The 12,511-nt window shown below is 37.1% G+C and overlaps 2 protein-coding genes across 6 annotated transcripts in view; one reads left to right on the top strand and one right to left on the bottom strand.

Annotated features, from left to right (window-relative positions):
* Window positions 1-2,047: 2,047 nt before the first annotated feature.
* LOC143302757 (uncharacterized) lies at window positions 2,048-5,609 on the bottom strand. The gene is made up of 2 exons (XM_076618987.1): window positions 5,272-5,609; window positions 2,048-4,533 (listed from the first exon to the last, which is right to left on the bottom strand). The coding sequence occupies exons 1-2, from the start codon at window positions 5,307-5,309 to the stop codon at window positions 2,535-2,537; spliced, it is 2,037 nt and encodes a 678-aa protein (XP_076475102.1). The 5' UTR covers window positions 5,310-5,609; the 3' UTR covers window positions 2,048-2,534.
* A 200-nt stretch (window positions 5,610-5,809) lies between these two features.
* LOC143302760 (uncharacterized) overlaps window positions 5,810-12,511 on the top strand; it is a 37,209-nt gene continuing 30,507 nt past the window's right edge. For 4 of the 5 annotated variants that reach the window (XR_013058553.1, XM_076618991.1, XM_076618993.1 and 1 more), the window contains exons 1-2: window positions 5,810-5,868; window positions 6,353-6,475. Coding sequence is in view for 4 of the 5 variants with exons in the window: in XM_076618991.1 (XP_076475106.1) it covers window positions 5,832-5,868; window positions 6,353-6,475 (160 nt within the window). In the remaining variant the exon portion in view is untranslated. Of the gene's footprint in view, window positions 5,869-6,352; window positions 6,476-12,511 lie in introns of those variants that run through there. The other variant, XM_076618992.1, reaches the window with a different exon arrangement.

Genomic DNA, 12,511 nt, shown 5'->3' with positions numbered 1-12,511 from the left:
GAGCGCAATAACGAACGTAGTAACAATGAACACAAAATATAATGAGCCGTAATAACAAAATGATCACAGGAATTATGAACAAAGAATAGTGAACGTAATACGAATGATCCGTAATAACAATGAACACAAATTATAAGGAACACAAGAAGAATGAACCGTAAAGAATAATGAGCGCTGCGCTATGTTGCTACGCTTATTTATAATGCCATCCCCCACGGGGTGGTGGTCCGCTGGGGGTACGCTTCCGTGGGAATCGGGATGTTGCAGTTTGGGTTTCTTGGAATCGTACGTGACAAAACGTAAATTCCGTATTTCGACTTAGTTTTTATCGGTCCTGTGTTTCTGCTGAACTAGCGTCTAGGAGATTTGAAGCACTCCATGCTGATCTAATCCTTTCCGCGAGAGACTTCCACGTGCTGTACCGTGGCAATTACCGGTGTTTCTTCGGCGCGTGCAAAGGCTGGCGGCCGCAGCATCATTATCACTTCGATGCTCGCTCGGGCAACACGCGCAACTCCGCTGCTCTCCCACAACAAGGACCTCCTTCTTTGAGTTATTTTTCGTAAGTTTGGATATTCGCATATTATGGTTGTTTTTGCGATTTTAATGTTTTTTCCCTTTTTGTTGTTCCCCTAGGCTTCGGTGATCGACGTTCGGACAATGTTTGCGGAGGCATTTCCATCAGAGGTTCCTTATTATTATTATTTTTAGATGTATCTTGTTTTTATGTACGATGTATATATATATATATATATATTTTAAATGTGTTATCTATTTTATGTTTGTTAAATATATTTAATTTTATATTTCCCCCTTTTTTAATTAATTATATATATATATATATTTTTACATTTGTAGTTGCGCATAGAATTTATTAAAGAAAAGTATTAACAATGTGTTTTCATGATTTGTTTCTCGCGCCTGACTTCCATTAATCCCTAATATTCCTGTCGTCATGATGCGTGTAAATCTAACATGGCTGCTCATAAATGTCATCAGTAAAGTTATAGTGACGGGTCTTTAGTTTTGTTTGATATCGAAGTAATTTTTCGTCTGTCGCTCGTTTTTCCTTATTCTACCGCAATTAGAACATTTATTTATTAATATTGTTTTAAAGTGACAATAGCATAGCTCGTGTGAATATACGTATATATATATATGTTTATGTCGTGTGTCACTTCAGTATGGCTAATGTTTTGTAATTCTTCGATTGCGTTATTTATTGTTTTGAGTAGTTTATTTTATAGAGTATTCGATAATATAAAACATACGGACACACACACACACACACATATATATATATACGTATTTATATGCATATTCCTCCTGGCGGTGTAGTGTTCATACGAAATGAAATGTTAATTATTTTATATTAACTTCTTTTAATAAGATAGAACACGCACACGCACATGTATATATTTCTGGCAGTGTGATTTTCATTTAGATTCTTTAGCGATGTAATGTGTGTTTGAGGTTATGTGTCAATCATTTGATTTCATATATTCATGTATATCTTGTATTGTGACAACATAGTATGGGAGGTTTTGTTTCTAGATTATTGTGTGTTTAATGTGTTTTTACATATTTGTGTTTGATGATAGAATTTCTGTATGCAATTCCTCAAGTCGTTGCGGTGTTAATTATTTTGAGCGTTTGGCCTATCGACAGGTTGTCGCTTAGTCCCAAGTGTTGTGTTGTGTGTTCTATTTCTTTTGTAGATTATTAGTAGTAGTTTTAGTTTAGAAAATAGATTATTTATATGCTTATATAGAGACATGCATGTTTCGTAATGTAGTTCTTATTTTATAATTCTTTACCGGAATGTAGGCTAGTTTTAAGTATGTATCTTAGATTATCGATTTGAATCAATAATGTAGAATGCGCATACATTAATAGTGGTTTAGTTTAGAATATAATTTATATATTTATATATAGACATGCATGTTTCGTAATGTAGTTCTTATTTTATAATTCTTTACCGGAATGTAGGCTAGTTTTAAGTATGTATCTTAGATTATTTATTTGATAGAATGCGCACACATATATATATATTTCTGACAATGTAACCTTTATTTCTTTAATAATACAATATTGTGTGTTTTATGTATTCGTTAAACTATTAGTTTTTGACTTCATATATACTTATATTTCATAAATTGATAATATTGTATTTGTTGCATAGTATTGGAAGCACTGTCTCTAATATTTACTAGGTTATTACATGTTCGGCATATATGTTTATACTTATATGTAACTCTCCAAGTTGATTGATTAAAATATATTTATATATATATGTATTTCTGGCCTTTCAATTATTTCCCCTTTTGTAGTTATTCTTATTTCCCGGGTTATTTGTTTGGTTCGTAGCTCGTTCAATCCATTAGCTGGTTTTATTTATTTTAATTTATACTGGTTGGATTTATTAGTCGCCCTCGTTTTGTTACTCCTTCCTTTAGTTTCGTAGCGCCGTGTGTTCGTTTGTGCATTCAAATCCTTATTCGCGCGTTTTGTATAGAATGGTTTTCTTGTTCTTGTTACGGCGCGTGCGGAGCGCGGGACGTGACACCCTCGCCCTTGGAGTTCAAATTTCCAAAGGAAATTTGACTGATGGTGTCTCTGAGTTCGCTCAAGGCGGACGTAGATGTCGTTGGTTGTTGAGTGACTACCGGTGTTATCGATATCCCTTGAGGTTGTGCTGTTTGATCATCGATATTTCGTTTTCTTTTGAGGTATAGTAGCAGGTGGGTGACTGAGCCGCATATTGCTCCTAATAGGGCGATTTCACATCCGTAAGTTTCACGTAACTGGTATCCGTGTATGGCTATATCTATTATCGTCTTGATTAGTTTAAATATTACGAGTATTCCAAATATTGCTGCACTGACAGTTCCAAATTCCATAAACCCAGTCCATAAGCTTGATACGGTATTTTTCGCTATTGTCGTTAATGTGTTTTCGTCCATCATTCCCAGGATGTTTACTATTCCAGGGACGATTGTTTTTCCTGTTGCTCCTCTGGCCAATGTGTTCAAGACTGCAGATTTTTCTGCCGGGAACATGACGTGGTCCCGTAGTGCGTCCAGGTCTTTTTGGGTATATATTCCGCTCGTGGCCAACGACGATGGTGCTGAATATTGCCACGTTTGGCGCACGTCCGGGCGGAGTTCCTGTGGTGCAATTGTTTCCATGGGTTTTGGTACGAATTTGTGCCAGTGTCCGTCGATATTGTATAGCGTAGGTAGTACCGCGCTACATTCTCTGTGGTTTCCGTGTTGCGTTAGGATGTGTGTTTTTGGCGTTAAAAATGCGGTGCGATTCCCTTGCCAAACGGGTAGCTCCGAGTAGCATTCTGTTGTATGTCGTACCTTTACTTGTACCGGAATGCATTTGACTATATGGACTGCCTCTCCTGCGATCAGGGCCATGTGTCCTGGGGTTTTGGTTATGGTGTATGCAAATTCATCGGGCAGTAAGATTGCTAAGCTTAAAGCATTCTCTATTAGTTTCTTCTGTGTGGTACACCTTTGTGTCAGTATATCATGGTATAATGTTGTCATTTGTCGTTTAATATGTTTCTCTACGTAAATGAATTTTGAGTTGACGTATGCGAATATGTCCAAGTTTTCGACTGCTGTCTTGCTTTTGGAGATAAACGTATTTCCTCTTGTCGTTTCTAACAGGAACAATTTGGAGTGTTCAGTGGATAGTAGGGTATATCTACACAGTGGCTGTTCTCCAGTTTTAGTCAGTGCAAATGTTACTTCCTGCGTTGTTAGTGCGTAAACTGGTTGTGCTGATTCCCTGTTGGTTTTTATTTCCTGGATCTTTGTAGCAATTCCTTCATATAGCACATCGTACTGATCAAATTTGCATGGTGAGGGTGGTTGTGGTTGCCGATAAGTGTATCCGTCTTCAGCGTCTGGACAGTTTCCTTCGCTAAGGGTACATACCGTTCCTGATTTCAGTAGAATTTTGTTCGCCTTGATCCATACTGGCACAACTGCTGATTTTAAACTTATCCTTACTGTGGCTTGTACGACGACCTTTTCCCAGCTCCCGTATGGGTCTACATACTGTGTTCCCTGGCAGCTGCCGTCGTCTGTTAACTTGCCGGCTAGGACAAGCGACCTTGTTTCTGTTGCATTATCTTTTAGGCCTACTATAAGGTTTTGTGGTCCGAGTGAAAACGTGCCGTCTTGGTGCATCCTTGCACATTGTTGGGCGGTTGTTTCATGGAGGTATTCGGCGAATCCGTTATGCACTGCCGACGTGTGGTAGTGCATGCCACAGTAATATATAATTCGAGTTATTTGCACCTTGCATTGCCTTACACTGGTAAATTCGAATTCTGAGAGTTGCAGTAGTTGAATATAAATATCTTGGGTTTCAGTCATCGCAGGCTGTATGCTGCAGTCCCCAATGGAGTTTAGAGAGATAGTGGTAACGTTGAGGTGGTTGCCATTGCAGTCATATCCTACCAGGCCATATGCTATTTTGATGAGGGTAAGTACGATAACCAGGCGATTCATCTTCCTATTAACAATTTATTAAATCGTTTCTTACTCTCGAGTTTATTAGTAATAAGAATAACCTTTTATTATTATTAATATATGTATATAGAAAAAGAAAAGTTTTATATTTATATGTATTTTTTCTCTCTTTTTCCTCTTTCTTTTTTTATTGTTAAAATCCTTTGTTTTATTTTAGGTTTTACGTACATGTTATCGGTGAAAATAAATTTCATGAATGCTACCTGGGTTATAATTATATACATATATGCATACATATTGGTAAGTAGTATAGATGAGATTTGTTTTATTGTTATAAATATATAAGTATATATCATTAATAGGAATAGATATTACAAATATAGCTTGTCTTTGAATATATATATATATATATATATATATATATATATATATATATGTGCGTGTGATGGTAAATATGACGACTTATTTTACGAGTCACTTGCATTATCAATGGAAGTGAGTGTTATAGATATAGCCTACTTTACAACATGGGTGTATACATATATTGGTAAACATAAGTGAAAATTATATGTATAGTTATAAATGTTGTTTGTTTACAGGTGGATAGCATCAGTATTTGGTTTTGTGCGTAGCATACAAGTACTTTATAGTTCCACGGCGCGGATTGCTATTCCTTGAACTAAAAAGTTTCTTTCAAGGTGAGTTAGATTAGTGTAAACGGTCATGCATTGGAGGCATGATATAGCGGGTTGTAGGTCCGCTAGGTTTATATCACACATACGACAATATGATATTCGTGTTCTTGCAGATACTCCGCATATGAAATGAGTGGGTGGGTCGTCACATTGGTCCTGGTCGTCTGGATCTAAGTTATCGAAACAGTCTTGACAAAGATGACCGTTATCTAAATGGTAGATGGAACGTATCAACCGAACACAAAGGCAAGACTGAACATCCTCCGTCGCTTCCAGATCGAATGCGGGTACGGGCCCGTCTGGGTCCTCTATGTTAGGGTTGATGAACTCGCCACCTGTTCTGTACATACATACGAAAACAGTTAATATATATATATTTTATAATTTTATAAGTTTCGTTCGGACCTGTCCCTTTGTACAAATACTGTATCCCTGTATGTAGTATAATATATATATAATAAGTTATGATTATGTTAGTTGTTATTTATTATATATATTTTCCTTATCTCTCTCTCTTTTTTCTTTTTTTTTTATTATATTTTTTTTTCAGTACCTAACATTGCTATTATTATGCTGTATTACATTGTATTGGCTATTATTTGTGTGAGGTGCGTATGTGTGGGGTGCGCGCGACGAATTTTTCAACATGGTTGCTTGCGTGTATCGTTGGTTTAATGTCAACAGTTGCGTGTTGTTGAAATAGCTAATTAATTGTTAATCACTATAATTTTATTTAGTAGTGTTTCTGTAATATTGTTTTGTGTTTCATGATATTGTGTGTGTCAATACCGTGTGCTACTTTAATGTGATAGCATCGATTGTGTTGTCACCGAATTTCAATAGTCATTGTTTTGATTATACGTGACTTGCATTTATATAAGTCTTGTTTAATTTAGTTAATGTTTTTTGTGTATTGTGTTACCAGATATTTTGTGTAGCGTAACTTTATTCTTTTGCACCGAATTCAGTCATGTTGTTAATATTTAGTTAGTCTATCTTGATTAATTTCTAACCTATTCCTGTGTTTATTGACCTTTTTTATTTTCCCTATTAATTTATTATTGCTTGTACTTGCTATTTGCTATTATTTTGTGTATGATATGAATTAGTTTCTTTATTAGTGATTAAAATCTACTTGTTAGATTAACATTGTCTGTAACTCTTCAGATTCTACTCTTTCGATGCTGCATCACTTACCTAGATCATTCCCACAACATCATCCGATTCTTCGATATGCCTTGGATACTTACTACGGTTGCCTTCAATCGTCTTATATCTGTGGCTATAAAGGTACTGTTTAGTTTATTTAGTTTAATATGTGTATAATGCATTGTGTGTGCGGCCGCTATTGTGCATTACAAAATCTACTTCTACATGTTAGATATAATAATATGACAATACTACGTAGATTAATACATAATAAAATATCCTTTTACTCTCAATTTATCTATCTTAATTATTTTCTAACCACTTTCTATACTTATCAGCTATTTTATTTCTTCTTGTTAATCTGCGAAATTCATGCATGTACACTTCCTTGTATGGTGATTAATTGTTCACGAGGTAAGTTGCACTTTTACTGTTTTAGTTATTCATTGAACTAACACATTTTACATTCAAACAGTAATTGGAGCACTCGTAATAAACTTTTTCTTTTCAAGTTTCCGCTATCTGTGTTATTCGACAAACAGTGCTACGCTTCCACAGTATTGTTATAACATTTGGTAATGTTGTATTTTGCATTAAGGCTATTGAAGTTAATTCGTTCATTTATTTTTAGCTGGTACATGGTGTTCCGCAGACAGGGAGCCATAACCTATTTTGCACGTAAACCTTCTTGTACGTTGATCACTTGTTCACAAGGTAACTTTCACTTTCACTAGTTAATTATTCATTGAGTTAACACGTTTTATATTTAAACAATAATTGAAGCACATATAATAATTTTTCCTTTTTCCTTTTATGTTTTCGCTATCTGTGTCATTTGACGAACAGCACTACAACATTCACTACTGCACTACGTTGCCCACTGAAATCACTTTATTCATTGTTTATTTCGATTATGCGCTAGTTTTAACTTGTTTAAGTGCACTGTTCGCGGAATCCCTTTTACTTCAATCTTGACGTTTTGTTCTGCAAGATTTCTAGCACTTTGTGTCGTCCAGTATATTGATCGGAGAATTTTCCTTTACTGGGTTCTTTTAGTAAATATATCGAATCTCCTATTTTAAAGTCCTGGGGGTTGATTCGTCGGTCGTAATATTCTTTTGATCTTAGTTTGGATTTTATCAAATTTTCTCTCGCCATTCGTTGTACAGTGTTAATTTTATCGAACAGATCTTCGAGATATTCTGCGTATGTTGGTTCCATGTTCTCTTCTATTATTACTTCACCAGTAGGTTCTCTGGCTAGATGTCCAAAAACTAATTCGTGCGGGGAGAATTTCGTTCCTTCGTGTACAGAGGTATTATAGGAAAACATAGCTAATTCTACCCATTCGTCCCAATTTCTGGAATTTTCAATGTATAATTTGAGATATTCAATCAGTACGTGGTGAGATCTTTCGATTGAACCGTTACTTTGTGGATGATATGCCGTCGTGGTATATTGTTTGATGCGGAATCTCTTTGCTACTTTCTTCATTAGTGAGGATGTAAAGTTCGTTCCTTGATCAGTGAGAATAGCTCTCGGTGATCCGAAACGACAAATAAATCGCTTTACAAAAACGTCCGCTATCTCGGCTGAAGAGATTCCTCCTAGTGGAATCCCGATTGAGTATTTTGTTAGTAAATCTTGGATGGTTAATATATATTCATTTCCCTTTTGAGTTTTTGGTAATGGACCTACAATATCCATACTAATCTTATCGAATGCTTTACCTGGTGTGTCTGTAAGTACCATTGGTTGTTTTGCTTTTATTCTTGTGAGTTTCTTCAATTGACATTCCTTACATGTTCTTACGTAATCTTGAATTTTCTTTTTCATATTTTCCCAATAGTAGTGTTGTCGTATTCTTTGATAAGTTTTTGTAATTCCTTTGTGTCCTGCTACGCTTGATTCATGTTTTTCCCGTATTATGTTGTTCCGCGCTTCCACAGGTGGAGTAATTACTTCCCCAGTGCAAATGGTGATGGTTAAGGTTTTTTCCATAAATATTTCCTTTAATTTTCTGATTGTATATCGCCAGGGTATTTCCTCCAAGTTTCCTTTGCTAATGCTAAACGAAGTTAACTGTTTTTCATTTACTACGTCTAATAGAGATCTTAGCGAGTTTAATAAATTTTCTGGTGTTATTGGAATATTTCTATTTTCCTTTATCGGTAGGGATACAATGTATTTTCCAGAATCGTAATTCAATCTTGCGTTTTCTAACATTAAATCTTCATAACGAGGCAATTTTCCCGTTTCCTTCGTTTCTAAGGCTTCTTTATCTATCTGTTTGCCATGTATATCTATAAATACTACTTTATGGTCATTTACTCTCGCAATTGAGTCTCGGGTTTCTGAAATTTTTAGTTCCGCGATTATCGTAGGTCTCGTGTCCTTTTCTTGTTGTTGAATTAGTTCTGGAATTACAGTGGAGGTCTCTTTTTCGCTTGTTGTATCCGTGTCTTCTTTTTCTCGATTGGTTATTTCCCTATCTGTACTTACATCGATTTCTGCTAATGCTTGGTCTAAATATTTTATAGGGGTTTCTTCTATTGTAAAATGTTTTCGGGTAAAAACCTTTCCTTGATTTTTAGGATCACTGGATTGAGGCAAGACGTGTGGTTTAGCTTCGAATATGGAAAAATCTTCGGTTGACGTATCCTGTTTAAATCTTTTTGAGACATGCATATCCTTTTCTCGTTGTGGAGTTAGTTCTGGAATTACGGCGGAGGGTTCTTCTTCGTTTGTTGTGTCCATGCGCCTTTTTCCTTGATCAGTTATTTCTCTATTTGTGTTTACATCGAGCTCGGTTAGTGCTTCGTCAAAATATTTTACGGGTGTTTCTTCCAGTGTAAAATGCTTTCGAGTAGAAATTTTTCCTTGTTTTGTAAGATCAGTGGATTGAGGCAAGACGCGTGGTTTGGCTTCGAATATGGGAGAGTCTTCCGTTGACGTATCTATTTCGAATCTTTTTGAGACAGGATAGCGAATCGGTGCGACCTCCTCTCTCTTTCTGATTGGTAAACAAACTTCCGGAGGGTTCCTAGATAATGCGTCTGCGTTTGCGTTCGCCCTGCCTTCTTTGTATACAATATCAAATTCAAAGTCCGATAATTTTAATTTCCATTTCCAAATTCTCGAAGTAGGATCTTTGATAGAATGCATCCACACTAAAGGTTTATGATCGGTTACGATAGTAAACTTTCTTCCGTAAAGATACGGTCGGAAGTGCATTGCGCTGTAAACAATTGCCAGACACTCTTTTTCTATGGTAGAGTAATTTTGTTCGGCGGAATTTAATAGTCTTGAGGCATACGCAATCGGTAAATCCTTTCCAATTGGCCCTTGACTCAGTACACCGCTTATTGCATATCCTGATGCGTCTGTAGTAAGGTTAAAGGGTTTAGAAAAGTCTGGGTATTGTAGAATGGGTTTTGTCATTAGCGCTGTTTTTAAATTATTGAATGCGTTTTCTTGATTTTCTGTCCATTTAAAGGGAGTATCTTTCTTTAGTAGTTGTGTCAATGGTTTCGCGACCTTGGAGAAATCGGGTATAAATCTTCTGTAATATCCTGCTAGTCCCAGAAATTGTTTGATATTTTTCACCCTCTTTGGTCGTGGAAATTTTGATACGGCTTCGACCTTCTTTGGGTCGGGTTTCACGCCATCCTCACTAATTATATGTCCTAAATAATTCACCTCGTGTCGTAAAAATTCGCACTTATCAGGTTGTAATCGTAATTTAGCTTTCCTCAGTCTTTCCATTAACTTATTAAATTTAATTTCGTGTTCTTGGAGAGACCTGGAATAAATCACTATGTCATCCAGATAGACGAATAGTTCTATTCCTTGCAGACCAGATAATACTGAGTTCATCAAACGTTGAAATGTTGCTGGGGCATTTTTTAATCCAAAGGGCATTCTTTTGAATTGAAAATGTCCATATGGTGTCGAAAATGCAGTTTTGTGGGCATCTTCCTGTGACATACGGATCTGGTGAAAGCCTGATGCCAAGTCAAACGTGGAAAAGTATTTTGCACTTCCTAATTGATCCAATATTTCTGTAATGTTGGGTAGTGGGAAGGCATCGCCAATCGTTTTATCGTTCAATTTTCTATAATCGATAACTAATCTCCAGCGTTTATTTCCTTGCGAATCGGGTTTTTTTGGGCACAATCCATAATGGGGAGTTATATGGAGATATTGATGGTTCCACTACGTCTGTATCCAGTAATTCTTGAATCTGTCGATTTATCTCTTCTCGATGTATTGGTTGATATCGATACTGTTTAGTATTAATTGGTATATTATCCGTTGTAATTATTCTATGTTCCAGAACTTCAGTTGCTTCCAATGTATCTCCTGGAATATGAAACCTATCTTGATTATTACGAATCAACTTTTTAACATTTTCCTTTTCTTCTTCGTTCAAGTGTTCGAGTCGTAGTAACTCATTTATTTTATCGCTTCGGTATAATTATTTTTTCTTTAGTATCGAAGGGAATATAAATATTTCCCCACTTGATATGTTTTTCCTCATAATCTAAACGAGCTTTACAACCTGCAAAAAATTCGGATCCTAGGATTCCGTCTTGATCGATTAGCAATGAATCATCAACTACATGAAAAATAACCGGATGGCCCGCAACCTGTATTACCGTCTGCCCTAGGGAGACCAGGCTCGTTGCCGTAATTCCTCGCACTTCGATTGATTCTTTCTCGTCGATGATGGCTGAATCGGGTAAAGCAGGTTTCTTGATAATATTGATTTCCGATCCAGAGTCTAATAATAAACTCGTCTTAGTTTTTAGATCTGGGGAAACTATTCGTGCAGTTGGGGTCGTTGGGGAATCGTTAAATTTTACTGAAATAATTCGGAGAGGTCGCCTTCCGAATCTGAATTCAACTCCTGATGATTTTCCTTCGCCGGTTGCTTGTGCTTCACTCTTTCCCTTTTGTCTTGAGATTCTGGATTCTCTGTCTGTGACCTTGTTTGGTTGTGGGATGACTCCCCCACAGTATTTAGTGGTTGTTCGTTCGATCTTATAGTCGGCATTGCGTTCGCTCTGTCTCTCGTTATGGGTGGTGGAGTCGATCTCGCGGGGGTGGCTGCCCTTGTTCTGTTTGTTACCGGCGGCGCCGGTCGCCTGGTTGCCGCCTGTACTCTTGGGCGATTCGGCGTATCGTTCCTTCGTGGCTCGCCCCATTCTCCCGAAGGACGTGTTTGGTTTCCCGATGGTCTCGAAGCATAGGGTACGATTAATCCGGCATCTACTCGGGCTTTAAATTTGTAACAGTCTTTCACTAGATGCCCGGGTTTTTTGCAATAGTTACACGTGATATTTTGTCTTGTAGACTTCAAAAAATTCTGCGATGGAGGTAGCGATCTTCGATCTTGGCGGTTGTTCCTGATATTGTTGTTAGTGTTCGAAGGATGTGCGTTGCCGCGTCTGTAATAGTTCGAGGGTGTCGGTCGTTGGGGTCGCGTTCTATCGGTTATTTGTTTCAATTCGTGTGTTGCTTTGACGGCTTGACGATACGCATCTTCTAAAGTATGGTACCCTGCTATTTTTACTCGCACATATACCTCGTTCGGAAGTCCTTTAACGAAAGCTTCTTTCGTTTCCCAATCTATAGTATCTTGGATATCGGGGGATATGATGCCGTAGTCGCCTCTTTCTCCGTCCATTATTGCCAATCTAAGATTTCTAACGCGATCCATATAATCTAATATATCTTCCCCGGGTCGTTGAAATATCGTTCCTAATTCCCCTTTATATTCGTTAAGAGATTTCTTTGGGCCGAATAGATCCTTTAATTTGTTTCCGAAATCGTTTAAACTCATTAATTCCGTGTCTTCGATGGCGAGGAACGCGTGTCCACGAAGCTTATTTACTAACAATTTTACTAATTGAGGTTCTTGATATCTGGGAATCATATTTCGCGCGCACTCACAAGCTCTTAAAAAGTGGAATACCGATGGTCGATATCCGTCAAACACTGGCACCGATTCGATCGCGTCTTTTAGCTTAATTGGCTGGGTATGTCCACTCGACTGGACCGTCTCTTGTTGCATTGTCGGCGGCGATACGGGTGTTTTAGGTTCCTGTTTTGTTTTAAGCTCGAATAAGCCGCTTTGTAGATCGGCGAGTTTTGCACTCATATCGCGAAAGTTCG

This window comes from Bombus vancouverensis, chromosome 5, assembly GCF_051014615.1.
Source record: "Bombus vancouverensis nearcticus chromosome 5, iyBomVanc1_principal, whole genome shotgun sequence".
In the NCBI taxonomy this organism is placed as follows: Eukaryota; Metazoa; Arthropoda; class Insecta; order Hymenoptera; family Apidae; genus Bombus; species Bombus vancouverensis.
Note: the sequence above shows the minus strand (reverse complement) of the source record. Positions and strands in the feature narration are given on the sequence as shown.